At 36.3% G+C, this 27,660-nt stretch overlaps 1 protein-coding gene across 1 annotated transcript; it reads left to right on the top strand.

Annotated features, from left to right (window-relative positions):
• Positions 1–10,523: 10,523 nt before the first annotated feature.
• Positions 10,524–26,452, top strand: LOC138710377 (pepsin A-like). Its single transcript, XM_069841257.1, has 9 exons — positions 10,524–10,651; positions 12,143–12,227; positions 14,737–14,860; positions 18,079–18,197; positions 19,337–19,521; positions 21,409–21,516; positions 22,763–22,883; positions 24,396–24,482; positions 26,255–26,452. Exons 1-9 carry the CDS (start codon positions 10,584–10,586, stop codon positions 26,381–26,383), a joined length of 1,026 nt encoding a protein of 341 aa, XP_069697358.1. The 5' UTR covers positions 10,524–10,583; the 3' UTR covers positions 26,384–26,452.
• The last annotated feature ends 1,208 nt before the right edge of the window (positions 26,453–27,660 follow it).

Here is a 27,660-nt window from a genome sequence, read left to right on the forward strand (position 1 = left end):
AGAATCATGCACTTTCTCTTTTCGGGATTTATTTCCAAACCTAACCCCTTACTTGCTTCAAGTAAAATTTCCGTGTTTTCCCTAATCATTTGTGGATTTTCTCCTAACATATTCACGTCACCTGCATTAACAAGCAGCTGATGAAACCCGTTCAATTCCAAACTCTGTAGGTTTTCCTGGACTCTCCTAATGGCATATTCTAGAGGAAATTTAAAAGTAAAAGCTGAGGATATGTAGACATGAAAAGTTCTATTCTAGGCAGCTAAATAGCAGTGGCGTAGCGTCAATGTAAGCTAAAGGTCAGCTTCCCCAGGTAATAATAATTCCATAATAAATCTGCAGTTTGTGAACAAAATTATTTATTAATTTTAATACAATTTATATTTTCGGTTAAATATTCTGATGCGGCAGCTCAGGATGATTTGTGATGCAGCAGTAAAAATGAAACCTGCACACACCAGCTTCCAATCCCCTCATTCTTCTGTGTAACCCACCCGTCACATATTCCATCTCTTTCTAACAAAACTACCCTGGTTGCAAGGATCGCAAGAAGCTAGCTTTGGAATTGAAAATAATTTAGTTTCCGAGTTATCTCTTCCGTGAGTTGTGTTTAGTTGAAGTGTTAGGGTGCACTGTGGCTGATATAATAAATAATGAGTGAAATAACAGTTCCTGGCACTAATTTACTTGAATTTTTTAAGACAATTCCATTAGCAAGACTGACTTACGAACAATAGCGTGAGTCTTTTTTTGGTTGAAAATGATATCGTTATTGGAAAGGAATGCAATGACATATGTTCGCAACACAAAACTCTGAGGTCACAATTTGAAACTTATTTTTCAAGTAAATATGACGAATTTTCATAGGTTCGTGATCCCTTAATATGCGATGTTGAAACTAACAAACTTTTACTGAGTGAATGAGAACAGTTAATTGAACTCTCGAATGACACCGGACTTAGAATGAAATTCCGAGCGGAAGATAATGTTAATTTCTGGACCTCATCACAAGTGAAAAGAGAATATAGTGAACTTTACAATGATGCTTTACAGATTATAATTCAGTTTGCTTTTACATATCTGTGTGAGAAAGCGTTTTCATCACTGAATCTAATAAAAAAAAGTACTGAAATAGAGTCGATGTATGTAACGATCTCCGACTTAAGCTTACCAGCATACATCCAAATATAGAACAGCTGTGCCAGAATCGGCAGGCTCATCCATCTCATTAAAGTACCAACAGTTATTTATTTTGTTCAGTTAATAAGTTAAAGTTTATCCAAACTCTAATAGCTTTGATTTATTAAAAAACGAAAATTATTTTTTTTCTATTAACATTAACTTAGTTAATACTAATATAAAATTAATTTTAATTAATTAATTCTGTTTTAAAGTATAAATATACTGATATTAAAATATCCTACAAAAATGATAAATTTGTTCTCGAAGGGAACAAGAGTAAGGTGGTCCGCGGAACTGTTCTGACTTAAAAAAGTAGTTCCCAATTTTAAAAAGTTTGAGAAATTCTGCCCTAGTATATGACATAACTTCCACAGATACATATCAAGCATAGCGTGATGCGTCGAAATGGTATGCAACTTGAAAATGGGGCACAGTCCTGCCATCTGTCCGCATTATGCGGAACCCGAATCACACAAGTGAAGTGGGTAGGCATTAGGTACACAAACTATAATTGATGAGGACAGTGCATAGCTCCCAAACGTTGATGTTTCTACATCTTGATACAGTGCAGACGTACGAAAATCGCTGAACGCCTTGAACACATGAAACTCTGAAAACATACTCAAGTTGAATGCTGTATCAATTCAACAATTTAAATATTTGTCATTATGTTTTTATCGAACTAAATGTACAGGATGAAGCAGAAAGAACGTCCGATTTAAACAGATTACAAATATTTTGTTAGCACTGATGTCTACGATTTACAAATACAGGGGTATTAGGCTGTCTTTGAAGTTTCATATAGTGTTCGGCAATCAAGTTTTGAAGACCGTATCACACCGATGGGCACCGGCGTTCTCGGAGCACTCGTGCAGTCAGGCCACAAAGCTGCGACGCAACGCATTCTGCAGCATAGAGAGAGGAACAGTGGCGATTTCTGTTCACTACTATTGACTTAATCCTTGATGTCAATAAAAACTCCACCACGCCAACATGATCTCGAACACTCCACTTATTCATCTCAACTGAATCTCCCAACTCTGGGGCACGCATGTCGCCTGAGAGCTCTTGCAGAGTTACAGTGCAGTAACCAATAGAAATCGGCGCTCTTTTTTTATTCACCTCGTATACTGCGTGTTCAGTTCAAAGTGTGTCATGGCTCGCTGTATGTCGTCATGTGGCTAGTCGATGAGCCTAGAGAATTCAATCTTCATACACTTCCGCAGAGGCGTATTACCTATGTGCCAGTGAAGTTGCCTGACAAGTACGGCGTTCATTCTGAAGAGTACTTACCGATACGTACGGTAACGCCGGTAGTGGCAGGAATATGAACTGTTTAGAAAAAAGTTTTTTTATTACTGTCGGGATATGGGGAGAGGGTTAAGACGATTACTTACGTATTTGTTGACAATAACTTCGACGGTCAACATGGACACGGAGCATTTGATTTGTATTGTGGAAAATTGCCGCACGCAACCGATGATAACAAATAAGACCCATTCACAATGAAAATTAAATATAACCGTAACACAAACACAGAAGTTTGCGGCCACGTTATCAAATGAGATCATTCACAATGATTCACATAAACATTTACATAAACATTGCCGTAAGACATTAACATGAAAGTTTGCAAACTCCAAACTTTCATGCTTATGCTTACGTGATTTGCAAACAGAACACAATCGTGGAACGGTGTTGTATACGACAGAATAATGAGGGAATGACGTCGTTGTTATGTTTCCATGGTTACCAAGTATCTTAGCGGCTATATTTATGTTCCCATAGTGAATGTTTTTGATTTTACCGTTACGTTTACATTTGTAAGTTAACGCTTACGTTATGTTCAATTTTCATTGTGAATGAGCCTATACCCTGCGTACGACTTGGCCGCGAAAAACACAGTTCGAAAGAGGTTATGATAGCACACAGACCGTACAGACCGCCATCTGTTGCTACGACATTCAAATTATACCATACACGTTCTCAACTTCAGATTGAACGCCTTGATTAATAGGCAAATTCTCTGACATAAAAGCTGAAACTCACTTCAAATCGTTCACTCACAACAGTGACGTAATGACACACTTTGAAATGAACACCCAGTATAGAATATTACGGCTCTTTCAGTAAAATTTTTAAACAGAACATTAAAAATAATGTTAATTCATAAAGCGTGACAACGATAAAGTGCCTCTGAATTCAATTAGGAAGGGTAGGCACGAAGTTTCTATATTATACGTATAACGAAGCAATTAAAAATACACAAAACTTGCACACCTGTGAAGCATTTAAAATATAATAATATGTTATCACTTAATGCTTGATAAAATTTATATTTTCGCTAAGTTTATCCAGTCCTGCAGGTGGGAAGTATTATCGAATCAAACAGAGCTTCGTACAAAAGTAGCTTATGTTTGACATGTAACGTCTATACCAGGCCTGCACAAGGTTTGCGCTCTCCCGAGTTGGCTCACAACTCGCAAGCGGAATGCAGATATTGGCTGCGCTCTGTCTAAGGGTGGACTGAGAGAAGGGGTGATCTGCTACAAAATGTATAGAAAAGGAAGTACTAGTACGAGTGTTCATGAAATGAATTCCCGTTCAGTTTTTACAAAACTATCTTGGACTATTACTAATTAATAAAGAAATATTTATTTTACAGAAATAATAGAAACTCTATAGCTACTTAAATATACAATATCATTTTGTTATATTTTTATTTATCAGTACATCAAAACGGGGTTTATGCTGTTAGCAGCTGAAAGAAACAATACTGATTGTAATGAAACATCAGTTACAGATGTTCGATGACTGTCTTTATTAAAGTTGATTATAGAAAACAGTTGCTTACAAAAATAAATGTTGAGCCAAACATAGCAATCATTTTCACAGGCAGCCTGTGTAGTCGTGGATATTATTGCTGAGGTTTAGTCTTGTAAGTCTCAACCAGGCTAGTAGTATTAGTCAAACGATCTATAGCCCTTAGGTCACATTGAAGATCAATAAATTCAAGCTGTAAATCGTATGACACTGTTTCAACCGGTCTTGAAGGAATTTATTATGATAACTTTAAACTTCCTTCCAATTAAGGCAAAATCTTGGAACATAGAATTAAATTCATTTTGAATTTTAATTAATATTTGCATATAATCGTTTAACATGGCTTCATCACGAGCAGTTTCTATCGTTGGAAAGTGAGCCATATTACTTTCCCGAAATTGACTTACGAAAAGTGTAATTTTACGACTAAAATCCCGTAATTTATTCAACATATCAACAATGAGCTAGCCTTTTCCCTGAAGAGAGATATTTAAACTGTTGAAGATTAATAAATTCTGACATACTCTACCTCATGCAATAATGCAACTTTCAACTCCTGAACTTTTTACTGCGATATTCACCACCAAACCATCGTATCTCTATGCGTGGACTAGTAATGACGCATTATATTATGTTTTCGTCTTTCATTCAAACTTTTATAGCAGATATGTATTGACACCAGCTGCTGTGAAAAAATAAGCATTCTCCGATGCAATATTGAAAGAATTTGCCTGATGATCACTTTTCCGTCTTTTAGATTCCTCCATTACGTAGCCGTAGATAGGCAAAGTGAAATAGCTACTGATAATACACACTACACCAGATAGCTGCGTGGACTATCCTCTACCTATAGCAGGCCTACGTCATTCCGATGTACCTTTCCGGCGAGCTGTTAGACGACTCTCCCGCTCCTAAGGAACAGCCGCGCTCGATGAGCGCCGTTTGTGCAGGCTTGGCCTACACTATTCAGCCTGCATTATTAGAAAAGAAAATGGAAGGATTTTGTAAAACGGAAATTGGACATAGATCGCCATGCAAATGCTTACGTCACATCCAATAATTTGATATTATGAACAACTCTATTCCTATACTCAAGTAAAGTCTACGTAGGCCTACATATAGGGTTACTATTACATACATAAACAACTTGGAAAAGTTTATTATAATCCATGGGGGGTTGCAATCTACTACATATAAAAAAATCGTTATTCAGCTGTGCTTTGACACGGACGCCTGTACAGTTCATGCATAACTAAATATAAAAAGTTAATACAATCCTTGGTCTTATTCATATACCGATGAATACATAATAACAATCAGCGTTACCAACTGAAATGTAAAGAAAGTCCCAAACGGTAGTTCAAACGTCGCTAGATTCGTTATTATCATTAGAGGAAGTTTTACTTTTGTTGCCAGAAATGGCAACACTGATAACAATATTAGTAGAATATTCTCGCGTGCTTATGTAGTACAGCACAGCAGTTCATTGTTAATTTTGTTGTCTGTTGCCCAAAAATTGTTCTTTACTTGTCCTCCCAATAGTAGGCCTACATTCTGCTTTGATGCATTATTTTAGGAGAACTGACTCTTATAGTTTATTATTCATTCCATAAAATAGTACATTTTATTGTATCTGCTTTCGTGTTATTATACCGTATTTTAGTTAGTTCAGGTTGAGTAGAAGAGAAAGCCTCAAGGCCTTAACTCTAGTAGAATAATAAATAAACGATATAAGAAATAAAATTATAGACTCTTGAATCTGACAACAAATTTTATTTATTTTCTAGACTTAGACGACCATACTCTTTGTTGACTTACCGATACTGTTTACATGTCTCTCAAGTTGACAACACCACGCGTTGCCTGGTTGCTATGCAAACAAAAGAAAGACAGTGCTGTTATGCAGTGCTTTTTTAACATATTGTGGGCACTGTTGGAGTTATCCGGGGCCCATGAGTACAGGAGCCCCATGCTAATCTGTGCACAGATCACATTTTAACACTAATTCTCCAATCACCCGCCTCAACATTCAAATCTTTTATTAACTCGGTAGAAGAAGAAAAATTACGACTTGTAGCGGATAGTTGGAATGTCTGACATTCTGAAGAACATCGACCAAAGCAGGTACATGAAGAGAAACGCGCTATTTACCTTCCATGCTGTGATGATCTCAGTCATAAATATAATATTCAAGATTGGAATGTCATTGGACTTATGTTTGGTGCGCGAGGAACAATTCCCAAATTTACATTCGATATCCTCAGAAAAATAAAGGTTCCTGAAAAGACTCTTCAGACAATTGCATCAACCAATTTAAAATCTTCATTGAACATCATCAATCACCATTTCTATTCATCTTTATAATATTCGATGTATATTATTTATTTTCAATAAATTTTTATCGCTTTGATAGCCACCACATCTTGTCGCAGAATATTATTTTTTTATGTTCAATTATGTATTTTTTTAGCATTAATTTGCATTTTATTTTTTGTTCATTTGAATTGATTAGGATGCCGATATTTAAAATCCAAGATTTGGACGGCTATCATTATTATCAAGAAATTTCGCAAATGGTTGTGTTAAACACTTTATCAATAATAAATAATTCAGGTTAATTTCATAATGCGCTCCTATGTCATTTCAGTCGGTATAATTTACCAATTACCATTTTCTTCTTCTTCTTCTTCTTCTTCTCCTTCTTCTTCTTCTTCTTCTTCTTCTTCTTCTTCTTCTTCTTCTTCTTCTTTTTCTTCCGGTTTCAGGACTGCTGACGTCGTATTCCGGAAACCAAACGCCAATCCTCCCTATCCATCCAGTGCTCTGGTGTTAAATTCCTTGAATTCATGGCAGTCTGTGCCCCTTCTATCCAGTCTTTGCTGGACGACCAAATACCATTTTTATGTTGAAATGTTTGTTTTCAAGTTCAAGGCATTATTGTATTGTCCAAACTAGCGTCGTGGATTACAGACGATATGTTCAGTTCAAGTTTGTCGAGTATGGCGAATTTCCATATCCGCCTATGCTGGCCCTGCAGAAGGAGGTCTGTCGAGTTTGTTTCACCTTGATATAAAAATATTCGCTGTCCTCCATTCCCACCCCTTCATGTTTTAATCGCTTAAGGACTTTAGCACATTTCTTACGATTAGATTTTCATACAAAATAGGACGGAGTTTGTACAGTAATGTCTTGGTTGCCTCCCTCATGTTCGAACTTTGCACGCCACTAGTCCAAACCTTTGTAATGATTAGGGCTAGGATTTTGATGACCTATGAATCATGAAAAAAAAAATGTCTTAAAAACAACGCATTTATAGCCTAAAAATCTTTCAGAAATGCCCTTAAAAATGTCCTAAAATTGATATTACATAATTGGCTTAGTAGGAAAAGAGGTTCTGTACTACTTAGTATTTAGTAATTAAATTAAATTCTAGTACCAACATTTAAGTTTATTTAATTTTACATAATTTTTGCTAAGTAGTACACTTTAATTAATTATTTTACCTGATGTAGTTTCCATGTAGTACTCCACAAAGCCACTCTTATCCGGAACTAGCTGGCATAGAGGAGTCTATATTGAAGGGGTGGTTGGACTGATCCATCACATGGGGTGTACTACGTTAAAATGACAATATTTGTGTACAAAAACGATTAAAATATTATACAAAATAATGGGTATTAATGGATAAAATATGTAGAGAAAATATCAAAGGAAATAAACATTATTTTACAATAATAATGGGGATTTATGGTCAAAATTAAATGAAAATGCTTAAAAAATGACCGAATAAAACAAAAATTGCTCTTATGAGATGAAACACGCAAAAAATGCAAAAAAAAAATCCCTAACAAATATGTCTTAAAACGCTCAGTTTATCACATAACATATAAATACTAAAGCAGATATGTTCATGGCTTACTGGAAAAAAGATGCAATTTCAACAAAATCCTAGCCCCAGTAATGATTAATATTTGCTGTACATCATCTTTCTTTAATGTCAAAACACTGATTTTATTGGAGGTACTAATGAATAGGCCCATAAGAATATTTTACAGGTAATTTATCTATTTAAGTACGAGATGAAGATGAACGTAAACAAAACTAAGACCATTCTTATCGGAGGAAAAATAAAGAAGATGGACGTGCGAATACTAAACAAGGTAGAGTACTGTGAGCAGTAACATGAGCTGCTGCCAGGAAATCAAAAGGAAGATGGCAATGGCAAAGGAAGCGTTTAATAAAAAAAGGAGTATACTGTGGATCTCTGGAAAAAGAACTAAGGAAGAGACTAGTGAAGTGCTTTGTGTGGAGTGTGGCATTGTATGTGGCAGAAACATGGACATTGCGACCTGTCATTTGGCAGAACATTATGTATGTTTGTAATGTTAATGTTATGTTTTATTTAACGACGCTCGCAACTGCAGAGGTTATATCAGCGTCGCCGGATGTGCCGGAATTTTGTCCCGCAGGAGTTCTTTTACATGCCAGTAAATCTACTGACATGAGCCTGTCGCATTTAAGCACACTTAAATGCCATCGACCTGGCCCGGGGTCGAACCCGCAACCTTGGGCATAGAAGCCCGGCGCTATACCAACTTGCCAACCAGGTCGACGTATGTATGTATGTATGTATGTATGTATGTATGTATGTATGTATGTATGTAAAGTATGGATGTATGTGTATGTATGTATGTATGTATGTATGTATGTATGTATGTATGTATGTATGTATGTATGTATGTATGTATGTATGTATGTATGTATGTATGTAGCTTATATATTTTTTAAAATGCTTCATTCCACGGCATGTCCCATTACAATATGTATTATTACATGCTATAATTCTTATTCCTACGCTGTAGATGTTACTTTACAAACTGTTGCATTTCTTAGATTAGTTCAGGCTATTGTAAGTATCTGTAACTTGGTGAATTATAGTGCATCCAGATCAATTAATGCATATACCTAGCAAAGCTTCTAAGGTGGCTTTTCATTAGTTCTTCATTTGCTATCGGCCATTTTCCATTATCTTTGTCACATCTCTCCGTAAAGTCTGCCTTTTGCCACTTAACAGTCAACAGTCACACACAAGGTGAATGTATGTGTATGTATATGGGATTATTCAGGTGGCCCAGTGCACCGCTTTGCCCGTAAGGCCTACAATGCTGTTAAGACGGCCCTGCTGTTATGATTACTGTAGCCTACTTCCCGCGCACATTGTGCGAAATAAAATGAACAGAAATCTATTCAAGTATAACTTAACACTTACAATATCTGAAGTGCGATCATAAATAAGCACATTTTTCACACCGTTTCTTCGCCAAATCGGCATGTTTACTCACTTAAGTCACTTAACTTGTGTTTTTAAAGTTATTACCCTAATAATTCAAGGAGTTAGGCCATTTTCTTAAATTAGAAGATGTATTTTCGTACCTCATTCTAGACGTTTCAGGAATTACTGACTCTCAGCATCGAGAGAGAACATCTTGTTAAAATTTTTGAGGCCTTCAGAATTCGGTCGCAGTTGACCTTGGATGCCAATGGAACACATAATGAAAATATTTTCATATGATTACAATTTCCTTAAGTTTACTCATCTCACACAAGAAAATGTCAGATAAGTCGTGAAACAAACCTGTGGCCGGGAAGAAAAAGGTCTTAAGTAAAAATTGTATACTTTTCAGGAGAGCAGTAGAAAGATTGAAATTGGTGTCAATTATAGAGTTCTTTTAATTAAGAGGTTTTCCTGGAAATTATTTTTATATTCATTCTAAAATGGGTAATGTTGCTTATTTAACAATTTTCTTGATTATTTCCAAAAAATAGCCGCACTTAAGCCCTTTTAAGACTACAACCCAGAAAATGAGAAGAAGGGACTATTTAAATATAATACCTTTTTCATATCAAAATAAATGAGAAATGTAAATTATAAGGAATATCAAAACAGGTCTTAAACAATATAGGACTGTTTACCTGCTGCTTAAAGTTTTAAAAGGAAAGGACATCAGTATGTGATAAAATAGCTAAAATACAAATTAGTTCTTTTTAACAGGGAAGCATGGAAAGTAAACATGTGATGTTTGTAAGGAATAATGTATTAAATATTCTTAAGTCATTTCTTCTGTGTGTGCTTGATTCAAAAAGTACTTAGTTCAGTTGGTAACGCTGTATAAATCTAGTCAGGAGTCTTATTTGAGTTCAACTGTTCTACCAGATTGTAGAGAATTGTTTCAATTTTCAGAATATATAAAAATCTCATTTTCACAAAAATTGACTTAAGACCTTTTTCCTCCTGGCCACAGAAACATTTCAGTCAAAAGTAGAACTTATCTTTTAAATACCTTTCGTGTTCTGTGAAGAAAGATGTTGAAAATTTTCAAGTACTTTGTCAGGTAAAGGCTTCTAACACAAAGTTGTAAAATAACTTATATACGCAGAAAGATGATTGCCATCATTGCACAGGGAAAGAGTCACGCGTTTTGTGTAAACCGAATCATGAAGATAGTGCCATCACTGTGACACGTGTGAGATGGGTATAAAAGACTTCGAAGAGCCCTCGAAGGCACACTTCCATCAAGATGTCTCGTCTCGTCGTCTACCTCACCATAGCTGCAGTGGTGGCAGCGGCTGCAGAAGGCTTCCTTCGGTAAGCTTACAACAGTACAATGTTACAAATGCATCCTTGAAGAATCACAGTTGTAACATACTTCAGATTATTACATGTCAGGTAGTGGATGGGACGTTTAAGTTGGCACATATTTTGGAAAAATATCCGTTACCATTTCTCTTGTGCGTTCTGGGATTTTGTCCATATGGAGAGATTCAGCATAAAATTATATGTCAGTGCATTTAAAGACGTGAGATTCGCAGTACATGAACAACTACAGTGAAAGCTCTCATTTACGGAAATCGAAGGGACGTAACAATCTGTCCGCAACTGGGAGATGCCCTTTATTGGGAGGGAGGCTCCCCAATCTAACAGTAAATTTATAATATGCATTATGTATCCCTTCACGCTTTTAATTAAATGTGCTACTGTAGTTTAATTCTAAATATAGTAGGCTATACTACAGTAAATTCTTTGCAACTTTGAACTACAGTAGATAAGACCGAAAAAGGAAAATACAGTACTTTGCCATGCAATTTTATTCTAGGTCTACAGTTATGCAGTACTGTAATTTACAGTTTTCAATTTAACCTTTACGTTCAGGTGCCATGTCTCTCGAAACAGAACAACTGATTGAAGTGAAGAGAATAATTCTACTAACCCCATCATGTGTCGAATACAATTTCACGATCGCGGAAACCTTGGACCTATCAGACATGTTAAATTTTATGATTTTGTTTATCCACCCGCTTCCAGCTAACAAGGGGTAGCCGGTTGGGCTAGTGGTAGCCTACGAGCTATTGTCTTCTTTCATGTTAAGGATTTCTGTGCAGCTCTCAAAACTAAATTTTCCATTTTTGTAACATATTAGGTTTTGAAATACAAGCTTTGTCCGCAGTCAGAAGTAAAGCAAGCTTTAGGATTGTGAAACAGCTGTCCGTGTCCGTGTCTGAGAGTGTCCGTAAACGAGAGTAAAATTTATCATTATTTCTATATTATTTCAGTTGGGACATAAAAATCTGTCTGTATATTAGGAGTGTCCGTATCTTGGAGGTGTCCGTAAGGAGAGGTTTCAGTTATTTGGTTGGTAGGAAATGGAAGCAATAGAAAAATGATGTATTAGAGTATAGAAGCATCTTTGATATTGGCTTAGTAATCGACCCAACTGTTCGCTTCGAAAGTTACAGCGGTCAACCTGATGATGTTGACAAAGAAAATAAAAATATGTACCAGCCCACCATTCCCTATTATTTAGAAAGGGTCCACATGATTTCAAGTCTAGTGCTCTAACCACTAGACCACCGTAGCAGGTAGCCTACATACTAGGGTAAAAAGAAGTGTAATAAAATCCTCTAGTTATTAAACACTGATGCCAACATGCGAAGGGCTTCATAATTCTTCCATGTTTAATTAAACACACCAAAAATGATGGTTACACCTTGTTGTAACAAATCATTCATTATTGTTTCGAGCAGTGTAACACGTCAAACTGCTTTGTTATATTTTAATTAACTTTCATTTTTTTTCTAGAGTACCCCTCCAACGCGTTCGACGACCAAATGGAGACAGGAGACAGATTTCGGCCAGGAATGGGGACGAGGTACCACTGAGTGATGTACGTAGTATAACATATCATAACTTCTGAATGCTCCTGAATCCTTAGACGTGGTTTTTCAAGCCCAATGCTAAAACATAATAATCACTAATAGTCCGCGTCACCGTTTTTGGCGTGTGAAATAAGTAATGTGAACGTTAAGTACGAGTGTTCTACCTTTGCAGCAGTCAGTCTGACAACTGTGTTTGACAAATGGCTGATGTAACGTGTATAGGAAGTGGTACCATTCTCTTCTGCACTAGCAACATGCTTACAAACTGGGCACACGCCAAAAACGCTGGCGCCAGCTGTACCTAGGGAACGGATTTCTTTTTCCGTATCTAATTTGTTTGCTACGTCCTAGACGTATGTTATTCAAATATCTCTTCGTTTCATGTACACAGGATTTCCCTATTAAAGTTATAGGACCTAAAAGGCCTAAATAAACTATAAAGTCCTATAAATGCCTAAAAACTATGTTTGTGCCTAAAAAGCGCCTATTTAGTATTTTCCGTATATTTAAAATAAAAAAACCGGTACTATAAATGCAAAAATGCCCAAAACAAAAAGTACAAAAATGATACTTATAAAAATGTAAAGAAAAAAAAACTCTTACAGACAAACTACTCTGGCAAGTTCATTCCATATTGTTCTTAGAAAGGCAAGGGAGAAGATTTTACTTAATTTCCTGGAACCGAAGTTTGTTTGGAAAATCCATCTTAGTATAAGAGGGGTGGTAGGTTGTTCAGGTTAGGTGAGGGCTTAGGAATTAGTGTTCGCGTCAGTGCAATCCCGTTTTTTTTTTTTTTTTTTTTTTACTTTTGGGGAAGGGGAAGGTTTTGATGCAAAAAAAAAAAAGACAAAGAAAGAAATGCCATAAAGTAAGACTGTAAGGAGAATGCAAGGCAACACCAATTAATATCTACTCCATTTAGCTTCTAAAGCTCAAATAAAGCGAAATGGTCACTGTAAGGGAGATCATTCTGCGCAATGTACTAAGCTGATCTAAATTTCGCTTTTGTTGCTTCACGGTGGGCTGCACTCGTTTATTCGCCAACATTTTCAATTGATTGCTTTTCAGACATATCAATAATTTTTGTGCTATATTATGAGCACTGGATTTCTTGTGTTCAATAATTTTTTTCTGATCTGATCTGATCAGTTCGATCCGTAGTAATTTACTGAATATGAGCGCCATTCATTAGATACAGAAATACACTCTTTTTTTTAATGCACCTAATGTAGTTACTTCATGACACACTTTACAGCCTAGCTTACATTGCTTACACTCAATCCACGGATAAGCTTCTTTTTTTCTTGACCACATATTTTTTTCCTTCCGTAACTTCGGCCGGCTTTTTGACTTTCACTGTTTTGAACATTATGACGTTGAATATTCTTCGCAGTCATACTGGAACTGTCTGTATCTTTCATAACAGTATCTCTGGTTGAATTACTAGGTTCATCAAATAAAAGCGATGGGCTTGAGGTATCACCAATACCAGGAGAGGAAGTTTTTGTAACTCACTAGTAACAGCAATGACACGAGAAAAGAAAGAAGTTAATGTTTTTTGTCTATGTTTATTTTGTTTCATATTTACTGAAGGGCAATAGATAAAAACAAAAGTATCAAGCAGTCTTTTAGTCACGTTATAGGCAGTGAATTAACTGTTTAAAATTCACTCCGTAAAATAACTGGGAAACAAACACAACACATTTCGGTAAGTAACACCGTAGACAATCTCCTGTATCGTACAAAGACGCGAAAACTAACGAAATACGATACGAAACGAAAGTGAATTAGGAATGTGATCATTTCGCGCAGGCGCACTAAAGTTTAGTTTGGTGGTTGTCCTGTCACTTATAGTGGTCTCGCGACTCTCTACTTCCGAACTTGTTCCGATTTTCTAAAGGAAGCACAGAAAATATATTCACTAAATATTCTGACATTAACTCAGATATCGTTAGCTGGGAAAGTATTGTGATGTCAAAACAGATTTTAAAGTTCCAAATCAGTGCCGGAGCTCCGCTCCACCTCCACTACATCCCTGAAAATCACACATTATTAGTAACAGTGCGCTGACCTTCCATCCAGATTTATTTAGATCCCCGGCCTGGTCGTGATAGAATTTGAGCTAGAAAAACTGAAGTTGCAGAGTTTTTCTCAGGATTCTCCCGTTTTTCTCTTAATTTTATTTGTAATTGTAATTGTAAATTTAAAACTAATTGTAATTTTATTCTTCATATTATAGTTGGAATCTCCTGGTAGAGGGGCAGAGAAGGCCGGACGCCCTTATCTCTACCAGGTTAAATAAATAAATACTACTAATAATAAATACACTCCACTTACATTCTCCACCTCCCACTCATTTCATCATCTTCAATAGTTAAAATTAACCAGGGTTGAAGCCTTTGTGTGGGGGAAAGTAGACATTATTAATAAATTGATATGCTAGTGGTAGCTGTGAATAACATTAAATGTATTTGTCCTTTCACTCAGAGGTACTGAAATGATGGTGTTTGATTTCAGCCCCAATACGTTGCCACTATCGAACTCGGAACTCCTGGCCAGCCCATCAGAGTCGTGCTGGACACTGGATCTTCTGACTTGTGGGTTCCGTCTTCGGAACTCTGCGACTCTGGTTACGACTGCAGTGAGTATCTTCCTAACAATCAAGAAACTACATTGCATTCCGGAAACAAACTTAGCACTGATCTCGAACTGTTGTAGCCTAATACCAATGGAACGTTTCCTCCATTCGTAATAATTTGCTTAAAGTCTCCGAGATCCTCAAAGCCTCCTCTGAATCATACAACGGTTCTTTCAAATACGGCTTCATAACTGATCGAGGGGTTAAGAGAAAGAAAAAGACGCGGTTTTAATGATATTGGCGGCTCGTTTGAAATTATTTTAGTCTTCTATGCCCTAACTGATATTCTACGCCGTAGCTGCGTGGTCTAAGGCGTCATATCTTGGGACTAGCGTTATGAAAGACGCGGTGGATCGTATGTTCGCGGATGTGAAATTTCGGCTAGTGTATGGGATCCTCTGCCCACCCAGTCAACAAGGTTTATTTTGGGAAGCTACATTGGTAGCGAAAGCAGGTTTCACAGGCAAGGTACGACTAACAGGATCATCGATTCGTTTGTTTAAGATTAAAAAAATGCTGGCCGCGAAACCAGGTGGCCCGGGTTCGAATCCCGATCGGGGCAAGTTACCTGGTTGATGTTTCTTCCGGGGTTTTTCCCTCAACCCAATACGAGCAAATGCTGGGTGACTTTCGGTGCTGGACCCCGGACTCATTTCACCGGCATTATCACCTTCATCTCATTCAGACTCTAAATAATCTAAGATGTTGATAAAGCGTCGTAAAATAACCTACTAAAAATAAATTCAAATAATGAATCTGTTTGTTGCTGCCTTACCTTCCCCTATATTGTTTGTATAAGCTTATAATAATTCACAAATGGACGTGAGGACAGAGGTTGACTGGTCGGCTTTGGCCCACCATGGGCTATCACGCCACTGATAAATATTATTATTATTATTATTATTATTATTATTATTATTATTATTATTATTATTATTATTTTCTTTACCTTTAGAACACTAAGGATTATTTAACGGAGACACTAGGAAATAGGAGTTTCAGGAGTAGATTTATTGTGACTTGCTAAATTGAGGTAAACAGGCACATTTATTGGATTTATAAATTCAAAAAAGTCCACACCTGTGGAGTAACGGCTAGCGCGTCTGGCCGCGAAACCAGGTGGCCCAGGTTCGATTCCCGGTCGGGGCAAGTTACCTGATTGAGGTTTTTTCAGTGGTTTTCCCTCAACCCAATATGAACAAATGCTGGGTAACTTTCGGTGTTGGACCCCGGACTCATTTCACCGGCATTATCACATTCATCTCATTCAGACGCTAAATAATCTAAGATGTTGAAAAAGCGTCGTAGAATAACCTACTATGAAAAAATAAAAAATAAATTGAAAAACATTCTTCTACAATGTCAGAGGGTTTCAGTGGCGGATCCAGAATCCCAAAAGGGGAAGCTTACTTTTTCTTAGTGTTGTCATCACTTGCCAGTCCCGCCCGCTGATAGGAGGAAGTGGGGAGCTGGGGGACGTGACTCAGCAAGTAAAGTGCAGTCTATATCGCGTTATATTCCGCATTTTAGGCGCGGTTTCAGAGCTGGCGTTCAGGCAGTAGTTGGACTACTATTCAAGAATTGTACACTCTCTCCTAGCGAACGCTTTGATGACGTTAATTATGTGAGACAAGAATAAAACTGTTGGGTTTAATTTCATTTAAGTAAAGTAGTTCCGTAAACTTCAATATAACTACAAACATATCGGCTCAAGGGAGGACTAAAGCCTCTCACTGGATCCGCTTATGGACATATCTTCTCATAACTTATCTCCAGTGCTCAAGTAAAGTGGGAACTATTCTTTTTCAATTAATTTGTTAGCAGCCTATTACTTAATTAATGTCATCATATTTGAGATTAAAGATACAAGGTTTCAACTGGGTACGATTGTTCTGCTTGCCGTCTGGTTTGTTTTTCTCTTTAATTTGTACACATATCTAGTTTTCGCGAAACAGCGATTCGCGAAATATGGTTTTCAGCTGATGAAAAACAAAAATTGTATGTTACAAGCCCTTCGAGGTGAAAATATCGTAAATTTAAACCCGTTAAACAACGCGAAATATTGTGTGTAGCCGAAGTTTTTGTTTTTAGCACGAATTTATTCGAAATTAACGTGTTTCAAGAAACTTTTTAGGTAAGAACTATTAAATGATTTAAAATAAATGCATAAATAACAACTTCACAGTGTTAATATAAGTGTTAAAAGTGTTACCAAGAATGACTAGAAAAAAATAATTTTACGAAATTTTAATTCGAAATGTCTAAAGATTAATATTTATGTACAAATTTTGTAATTCAATCAAACCCTATTTCAGTAAATCGGATAGTTGCCCTGCAATTGGCGACTTTGTCACCGAGCAATTTCGTTTTGACACTAGAATGAAAAGACATTATTTGAGGAGCATAGTATCAAAGTTAGACAACTCCATTTTTTGCGATTTCGAGATATTGATTGTTTCTCTTAGAAAATTTTGTGTGCTGAATGCGATTCTGGAACTGTTTAGGTTCAAAAACCGACAGAGCAGAGCGAAAATAGCACTTAATTGTGCGTTTTAGAATCAAAATGTAGACAACTCCACTGTGGCTTGGTTTCAAATTAGGACAATTCCTTCAGTAGCCAAAGAGAAGCCCACATTCGTATCAACTTTTCCCATCATGCATCGCGAATCCAACATGGCTGATTGTTTATATAATCGGTTTGTGGATGAATAAGTACTGTTTTACGTAAATTTGCTTTGAAACCGAGTTAGAAGAGACTTAGATTCAAAAGTAGACAATTTCACTTTAAATATGGCTTCGTTTGGTTTAAAAAACAGACAACTACACTTTAAATATGGCTTCATTTGGTTTCAAAAACACAACTCCATGACTTAGTTTCAGAGATGGACAACTCCACTTTTTAAACATAAATTTCGACTTGAACATTAATTTTAATCACATTTGAGTCTGAAAAAATATTTATATTGTCCATGAGAATGTTTAAAAAAAGTATCTATAACGGTGACATTGGTTTCCAAGGTTCTAGTTTTTCGTCTCTCCTGTAAAAAAAGGAAAAGTGGAGTTGTCCAACTTTGATACCTAGCTCCTCATTTGCCTGACGTACAAGTCACGTTACTTAACAATACTTTGACATTTCGCGAACGAAGAAGCAATCATTCACGTTGCTGTGTGTTCGGAAAGACGAAACGTCTGAACTAATGTGGAAATTGTTTTCTTTGTAGATCTCCACCACGTTTTCTACCCTACAAAGTCCAAAAGCTTCCAACAAGAAGATCAACCATTCAGTATCCAGTATGGATCAGGCCCTGTGCAGGGCGTGTGTTCATCAGATGTTTTACAGGTGAGTCAGATGATGAATTCCAGTCACATTTAACACTTCTTCTTTGTTCATCTTGGTGTGAGAATTTTGGTTCTTTGTACCATGTCATAAGAGGAGAGGCAGCCAACATATTGGAGGTATACAGGGTGTACCAAAAAGGATTGCACAAACTTACACGATAATAGAAGCAATGTCCCAGTAAACAAAGGTCCGCAAACGAGACGTTTGCAAAAAAATTACGAATGTATGGTTACAAGCCGCCAGTGACGTCATTGTTTGTAGCATAGTATGGTTTAGTCCTTCCGCACTAGAAGCGGACTTATGCTCTTCGTTTGCAAAACTGAACATTGCCGAGAGGTGGAGTTGTAATCAAACCATACACGCAAAATGTACAGGATGGATACAGTACACAGTCTCAAAAGGTATCAGTCACGTCACTTGTCTGAGGAGTGCCAGTTGTGCTGTACTGTAGTTACAATGGAACCTTATAGTAATGAAGAGTATGCGGATATGCATTTCATGGCTAACGGCAATGCTCGGGAGCCTGCACGCTTGTACCAAGAAACATGTCTTGGTCGAAGTCGTACGTACCACTATACAAGAGTTCATCAGCATGAGCCTATTGATAACCTATTGAGACTTTGTACTGCAACATACGATATTGCAAACAATGATGTCAGTGGCGGCTTGTAACCATAAATTCGTAATTTTCTCTCAAACGTCTCGTTTACGGACCCATATTTACTGGGACTTTTTTGCTTCTATTATCGTGTACTTTCAACCCTCCAAGTTTGCGCCATCCTTTTTGATACATCCTGTATGTCTGCCTCATAATCATTGACTAGTTACGTATTACATTAATTAGACTGAACTTTCATTATTCCTTAGATATTAGAGCAGAGACGGTTGCTTTTTTTTTAACTAATCTCGAATTTAAGTTATTGCTGCAATGATATTTCCACATACAAAAAATGAAAATGTTTCATCAATTAGGAAAAAACTTCAAATGTCACTGTCTCTACCCCTCAAAAAGTGCTACAATTTTTTGTTTATTATATGTAGAACGTTAGACGAATCTTTATGGAATTATTACATTGCTGTACTTAGTATTTCTTTCTGATGTTAATTTTGAATTTTACCTGCAATATTCTTTTTAACAGATTCCTGGACTTTCTCCTATGAAGATTACATTTGGTTTAGTTACTGGCGAAGGAGAAGGAATCCTATTCGATAACACCACGGATGGAATACTTGGTCTGTCATATTTATATCGATCAACAATTAGTCCTTCTGGTGACCTTACGAACTGCATCAACCAACCCTTGTTTTCTTTCTACATAGGACAGTAAGTGAAACAATGTGTTTCAATCAACTTCATTTAAGCATCAGTATCTGAATAGTTCTTCATAAGGATTTTACTTTCAATGTATCATATTACAATATTCAGGAATACATAATCGTCATTTCAGGTCTTCCTATCCTCAACTTCTTCCTCCATCTTTCGAGATCGATTGTTCTTAACCAACCGTCTTGCACTTGGTCTGCCTCTAGTGATAGTCCATAAGGGCCATATTCATAGACATTCTTAGCGCGGGCTTCCGGTGGATGATCAGCGAACTAACGTTGTTCGTATTCATAAACCAGTGTTAGCGATATGATATGATATGATATGATATGATATGATATGATATGATATGATATGATATGATATGATATGATATGATATGATATGATATGATATGATATGAATCCTCTACAAGTAATCAGTCGATAGCCGGGGCTAGTTTAGCACGCTCGTAGCGCGGGCTAGCGAAATGTCTATGCATAACACCCTAGATATCTAAAGATAAGTGTTCACTACATCGTATCGCACGCATCGGCTCTCGGCAAATCCGTCCACGTTTCTCAGATGAGCAACTTTTCCGATGCGTGCGATCATGGCCTCCTTTAATAAGTCAATTTTAATTCCTCAACTGTTACTATTATGTTGTGTCATGTTCAGTGTCGCGCTAAAATGGCAGACGGAAAACTTATTTCACTTGTAGAAAACTGCGAAAAATTATATAATTTGAGGCATTACCATTACAGTAATCAAGTCGTGTCTTACATATATATTATGTAACCAATATCTCTTTCGTTTCTTCCTCTTCAATTAAGATGCATGCAGCAATTACAAATTCTTATTCGCTAAAACTCCTAATTAATAGACCTAATCTGAAACCCCTCTGTTTTCAGCAATGTCAATATCGTACGACGTCATGTTTTAAACAGCTGATAGAGAATCCGATGAGACGATGAGGTAGAGCCGTTACAGTGAATGCATTGCACTTAAAATTGTATTGTATTGTATTTATTAACATCCATGATATTCATACATTGCTTCACAGCTAGAATATGGAACAAGTCAAAAAACTTAATACTATTATAAAATCCTAATTTATAGCCACAATCTAGTAAATATCAATATACAGTCTAGATGAAATATATGCAGAAGAGGTTTACAATATTGTCTACTAGTACAATACAAAGCTTTAGTATCAATTTCATGAAGTGTTATTGAATGTCATGAATTCACCTACAGAATAGAAGGTGTGAGAAATTAGGCACTTCTTTAATTTAGCCCTAAATAATTTTATGTTTTGAGTTTGATTTTTTATATCGATAGGGAGGCTATTAAAAAATTTTACTGCCATATAACGCACTCCTTTTTGATAGCATGATAGACTTGCCGATGGAAATTGAAATGCATTTTTTGACGTGTATTTATGCTATGAACTGTTGAATTAGTTACAAAGTAAAATATCCTTTGCGTGCCATTCGTACGAGGAGTGTATACGATGTAGTGAACGCTTACCTTAATTGTAACTCGTACTAGGTAACCCCTGGCGTAAGCAACCTGCAGCGCATATTCTTTAAGGTCGTTTTTTCTATTTTATATGGAAAGTTATTGACCTTAGCAGAGCATGCTTGACGTGAAATATTTCCTGATTCTATAGGCGTTTGGACACCCATGCTCTAGTCCTTATTCCTACTGTTTATTTTCTAATACTTTAATTGGATATCTATCATGCTGCATTTTATAAAAGAAATTACATATTCTTGAAGACAAAGTAGGTAGGCCTACATGAAAAATAATAAGCTTATTCAACCCCTTAAACTATGTTACAATTTTTAACAGCATTTGAAGTTTTGAAACCATAATCATGTTGAACTCCGTTCTTAACAATTTCAGGGATGGTGGCGAAGTTATTTTTGGAGGTATGGACAGCAAATATTACCATGGAGACATAACTTACGTTCCACTTTTGAGCACTTCATTGTTCCCAGTTTCTGTACCAAGGTAAGGAATCCTTCGTAATCTTGTGGCAGTATGAGAGTACTTCAGATCTGATGCAAAAGTGATTGTATAAACGTGAAGTGCTAATTTATATACAGTCACACCGTGAAGGCTGTTTTCTGCTGTCTGTAATAAATCAGAAATATAGTCCTGCATAGGAGGAAAAGGAAAGGCAGATGATTATTTAGATGAAGCGAATCGCTTATTTAAGAAAGGTCTAACTCACAAAAAGTAAATATTTGGGAAATTAAAGGAAAACCGTTTATCTTCAAACATATCGACATGTAAATTTTCATAAAATCTTTAACAAATCATACGTACGTACGCAATCTACAGTCAGCTTGTGTGATTTTTTCTGTTGAAATTAAGGTTGTTATCGTGTTGTGATAAAGTGGATTTAGGACCTTTAACAGCCTGTACAAATGTGTTAGAATTCTGCAGGTGTACAGGCCGCCACTTGGAGAAATATGAATAATATACTACACAACATTGCAGAAAAAAAGAAAAGTGATTCCGGTATAATGTGCAAACTTAAAGACGAGATTAAATGAAATAATTAGAGTTTACATTTCATATGACATCTTGCTTTTTAAGTAAACAGATTAAAGTAAATCTAAAATTGGTCCATGGCTGTGGAGTAATGGTTAGCACATCTGACTATGAAACGAGCAGGCCCAGGTTCAAATCCTGGTTGGGACAAGTTACTTGGTTGGGGTTTTTCCGGGTTTTTTTTTCCGGGGTTTTTACTCAACCAATTGAAGCAGAATTGCTGGATAATTTTCGGTGTAGGACCTCGAAATCATTTCGCCATCATTAATTCACATATCATCCATACAAAAGCCTGGGTTAAGTTCACGGTGCAGCGTACTGTACTTGTACAAGAGCACAGCCGTTCGGCTACCCCATCATTCACGCCTCAGGCTGTAGTGCGTGCAAACCAGGTCTCTCCTCTGTACAAAAGGAAAAAAAAAGTAAAATTGTCGGTATATTTTGTTATAATTTTACTTTATTTTACAGTACCTTTATTAAATGATTATATTCCGATATACTATACCAAGGTCAAGCTATAGCGGAGGGAGGATATAAATGAGTCCCCCATAATTTCGTTATCTCGGGATTCTATAATTTTGCTTTGTCCCCCAAGGAAACGATCCTCTCTCCGCCTATGTATGGTAGTCTACAGCATCTTTACAACTTAATACAAATTGGTTGTCACACACGGCTATTTTTCTCTTTATTAAATTTTCAGCCTCTCAATTGGAGACCAGACTATCACCAATGATGTTGGCATTGCAATTGTGGACACAGGAACTACTTCACTCGTAGTGTCCCCAGAAGCGTACTATCTAATATCAAGTATAATGCAGGACGTAAGTATTGCTTTTAAATCATGAATATGGGGATGGGATATTAAATTTATAGAGTAGATCGAAGTCACGCCCATAACTAGGAACGCGACTGACTCGAGTTAGAGCCTTCGATAACATGCAAAGACTGTGGGATCCAGTCACGATACATAGCATAGGGGAGTAGTGGGTACAGTGAGACACATAATATTAAGACATGTGTATGCAAGTGACAATTCAAGTATTTTTAAAATCAAGTGCAATAGAAATAGACATTAAAACATGGAGTATAATAATACACAAACAAATTGTTAATATATAAAGGACATAATATACAATACGTGTTTGTAAAAAAAAAATGCAAATATCTCACTTCTCCCATTCAGGAGGGTACAGTGAGACACCACAGTGTCTATTAACGGACATTGAAATGATTTACATTTATTTCAAAAGAAAGGAAAGCTTTCTGTCTCTTCTTCTTGACATGTTCTGTAGGATTATTTATAATCATTTTGTTGTCTGTCTTCGAAACCATTGAAACATCTGGAACATTTAGAAAAGTGAATTTTCCATGACATTTAAAACTTTTGCGAAAAAATGAGACGAATTTTTGGTGACAACAAAGCTTATAATAATTATAAGAATGTAATGTAATTATTTATTATTTTTTAATATTTTCTTAAATTTTGTGAATAATTTTTTATTTACGAAACCATTAAAACGTAATGTATCCATTATTTTAAGCTACAGTCCCTAAATTGGTTACTAGCATGTTCATTTTTAATGTTAGTTACTGGTAAATGTAATAAGTTATAATTACAGTTTGTTTTTGCAAATCATTGGTACATGGGAACAGTGAGACGTCTCAGTGTACCCTTCAATGGCATGTCTCACTGTTCCCTTTACGCATAGTTCATTTAAAAATGACGCCATCACTTCAAAATTAAAACAAGAAAGACGAAACTTTGCCAAACCTAATCTCAAATACCATAGTATTAGGTAACAAAACATTCAAATTTATATCTCATTTGTATATCCAATATAACCTTCATTAAACACAAGCCAACATTTTACTTCTAGAATGAAAAATTACGAATTATTTTTTCATCACTCAGCTTTATAACTAGAATCAAATCGAGTATGAAAATACTGTTACTTTACTCATGCAACATACAACTCCACTGTTACCAACATTTCAACATCAAAATTTACCTTACTTACTTACTGGCTTTTAAGGAACCGGGAGGTTCATTGCCGCCCACACTTAAGCCCGCCATTGGTCCCTATTCTGAGCAAGATTAATACATTCTCTATCATCATATCCCACCTCCCTCAAATCCATTTTAATATTATCCTCCCAACTACGTCTCGGCCTCCCAAAATTTATCATCTAATAAAAAATGTCTCACTGTTCTCCCTGTCTTACTGTACCCACTTCTCCCCTACTATATTTTTTATTTGAGTTACGTTGTACATTCTTCAACGTTGACCAGCATATTCGACGTCACAATTGTTTACTTCTTCAATTTCTTACAGTACCAATGTGGAGAAGGAGCTCCCAACTTGACTTTCTTGATTAATAACATTCCTTTCCCGCTGGAGAGCAAGTTCCTCTTCGACGAAGTGAGTATTATGCTGTTAAAAATGATTTATAAACTATTTTAATTTTTGCCTGCTCTGTGATAGCTGACGAACCTTAAAGATAGACGTGGCATGGACCCTCAACGTTGAGAATGGGATCGTCCTTGGAAATACAAGAAATTCACATGAAAATATATAGCTTCTTATAAGTTTTTAAGTCATGATATCTTATGATATCAAGAAGTACCTTCTGTAATATCCTCCAACTGTCTGTCTGTCCTCTATTAGACAAATGGATTTTGATCATAGGCTATTTAGTCTTGACAAATAAACTTATTAATTAAATATTCCTTTGCAAATCTCGGAAATTTACCTGAATATATAGGAGTTTTTTAATGTAAGATTTTTGATTATAGTATCTTATGATATTTTAGGCTTTCACTGTCATAGTTTAGAAGAAGTTTTTGTATTGAATGGGATCTTCAGATTTAATACTTCCAGCGTTTGCAATTTTACGATTTATAATAAAGGAACTGGCCACCCTACCCTGTTATCTCCTGGCGTAGTTGCCTCATGAGTGATGCCTTGATGGTGTCACTTATGGGGTCCAGGCCTGTCTTCCGACAGTTGACTAAACATCGACAATAAATATTTACGATCCTAAACACATTGTTCACTGTGAATTATTCATCCACTGTACTGATCTTTTAATAGAAAAATGATTCTGTTACTATGTCGTTAGTTTTGAAAAACATTCCGTTCTGAAGTAACAATAACGGGACTCCCCTGTGGTCTGGCTGTATCTTCCCGGGTTCAAAACTGGCCTAGGGCGCTAGATTTTTAAGGGAGATTAAGCCCTCCGGAAGACAAGTATAGCTGGGAGTCCGTATCGAATATTTATGACATTTGAAAGAACCTTCCTAGACAGAGGGCTCCTGGAAAAATTTGTTGGCAATTTCTCACCTCACTGAATTTTCACACTGAATAACCTCTGCCATTAAAATCGTCGATAAATAAGATTGATTTATGTTACTATTTCTACTACTGTTGCTACAACTACTACTCTATTACTACTTCTACTACTGTACTACTATTACTATTGCTACTACAGTACTAATTTACTATTGCTATTACTTTACTACTATTACTATTGCTACCACTGCACTACTATTACTATTGCTATTACTGTACTATAGTATTATTACTATTGCTACTACTGCATTAATATTAGTATTGCTACTACTCTGCTACTATTACTATTGTTACTGCTGTACTGTCACTATTGCTACACCAGTACTAATATTACTCTTGCTACTACTGTTCTATTATTACTATTGCTACTACTGTTGCTACTACTACTATTTCTACAACCACTACTAATATTACTACTACTATTAGTCTACTACTGCTACTGTTACTACTGCAATTACTATCCTTAAAACTATTGTTACTACTATTACCATTACTACTACTATTATTACTATTGCAATTGCAATTACCAGTACCATTACTATTACTACTACCACTACCATTATTACTACTACAGGAACTACATAAGCTATGCATATTAAATATTATTTTAGGGTTTTAGCTCTAAAAACATATAATTAATTAGAAATAATGCGGAGTGGAAATTTTCATTCGCTAGTTAAGTAAAGTAGTGTATAGAAACGAGATAGTTACAGATGGTTTAATCTAAGTGATTGGTCAACTAAACACTGAAACAGTCTATCCTTTGAATTGATCTTGAATACGGAGGTTGTGGCAACCCTAACACTAGAGACAGAATGATAATTGAATGTTTCATGTTTCAGAACTGCAATTTGCAGGTAACAGCAGCCGACCAAACCTGGATACTTGGCCTTCCATTCTTAAGGCAGTATTACTCAGTCTTCGATATGGGCAACAAGCAAGTTGGGTTTGCACCAGCTGTGCAAGCATGAGCAGCAATGATTGCTATAGGAGATTCTTGTAATAGACTCTGATGGAAATAAAGAACTGAAGGAAATTGAGGACTTGCCATTTTATTCCGAACAAATTCGCTGTACTCTATTCACAGTAACTACAGTCTTCGATGCAAACGAGCGCAAGTGTTAAACTTGGTCCGCTCTTGGAAAGAATGGGTCGTGTGAATCAAACCTAAACAACTGCTAGTATTATTAAGTTTTAGCAATTTTGCGTTCTAGTATTCAGTACAAGCATTGGCGTTTCACTTATTTGAAGTGAAAAAAGTTTTGGAAAATTTGGATAAAGAGAAATGCCAAGCAGCGCAGACTATGCTCTCCAGTTGTGACCGGGGCGTACCGAGCCGTGTGAAACAAAAGAGAATCGAAATGTTGCTAGTAAAATTCGTGACAATATTCTCTGACAATTCACTGCACTAGTCTACTGTAAGATTTACAAATATAACTGCGATTTTTAATGCACAATTAAAGAAAGTGAGTGCACGTTTTCGAAGACATCATGACACTTTATCAGCGAAATGAAAGATAAATATGATGTGGCCCGAAGTCGACAGTGCATGCAATTCACACTAATATATTTTCTTATCAAACCTTAGCACGTCTAATTGACACTAATAAATCTCACCAAACCCTATCTAACCTTATCACTGTCAGTGCGTCTCATTTACACTAATATTTCTCCTCATCATACCTTACCTAACATTATTACTAAGCTGAGAACATGTAGGCTACTTACTTACATATGGCTTTTAAGAAACGCGGAGGTTCATTGTCGCCCGCACAAAAACCCTCCATCGCTCTCTATCCTATACAAGAATAATCATATTCTACCTGTCTCATTTCCTCTTTAATATTATCCTCCCATCTACATCTTGGCCTCACCGAAAGTTTTTTTTGCCTCAGGTTTTTTAACTAATATTCTACAGGGTGATTCACGAGGAAAGGTAAACAACTTAGTATGTTAATGTTAATATTATGTTTTATTTAACGACGCTCGCAACTGCAGAGGTTATGTCGCGTCGCCGGATGTGCCGGAATTTTGTCCCTCAGGAGTTCTTTTACTTGCGAGTAAATCTACTGACCTGACCCAGTCGCATTTAAGCACACTTAAATGCCATTGACTTGGCCCGGAATCAAACCCGCAACCTTGGGCATAGAAGGGCAGCGCTATACAAACTCGCCAATCAGGTCGACTTTTTAGGATGTGAATTCTGAAGTCATTCTGATTGAAAAAGTTCATATGCATATAAGGACCG

The sequence above is a fragment of the Periplaneta americana genome, chromosome 12 (genome assembly GCF_040183065.1).
Source record: "Periplaneta americana isolate PAMFEO1 chromosome 12, P.americana_PAMFEO1_priV1, whole genome shotgun sequence".
Lineage (NCBI taxonomy): Eukaryota > Metazoa > Arthropoda > Insecta > Blattodea > Blattidae > Periplaneta > Periplaneta americana.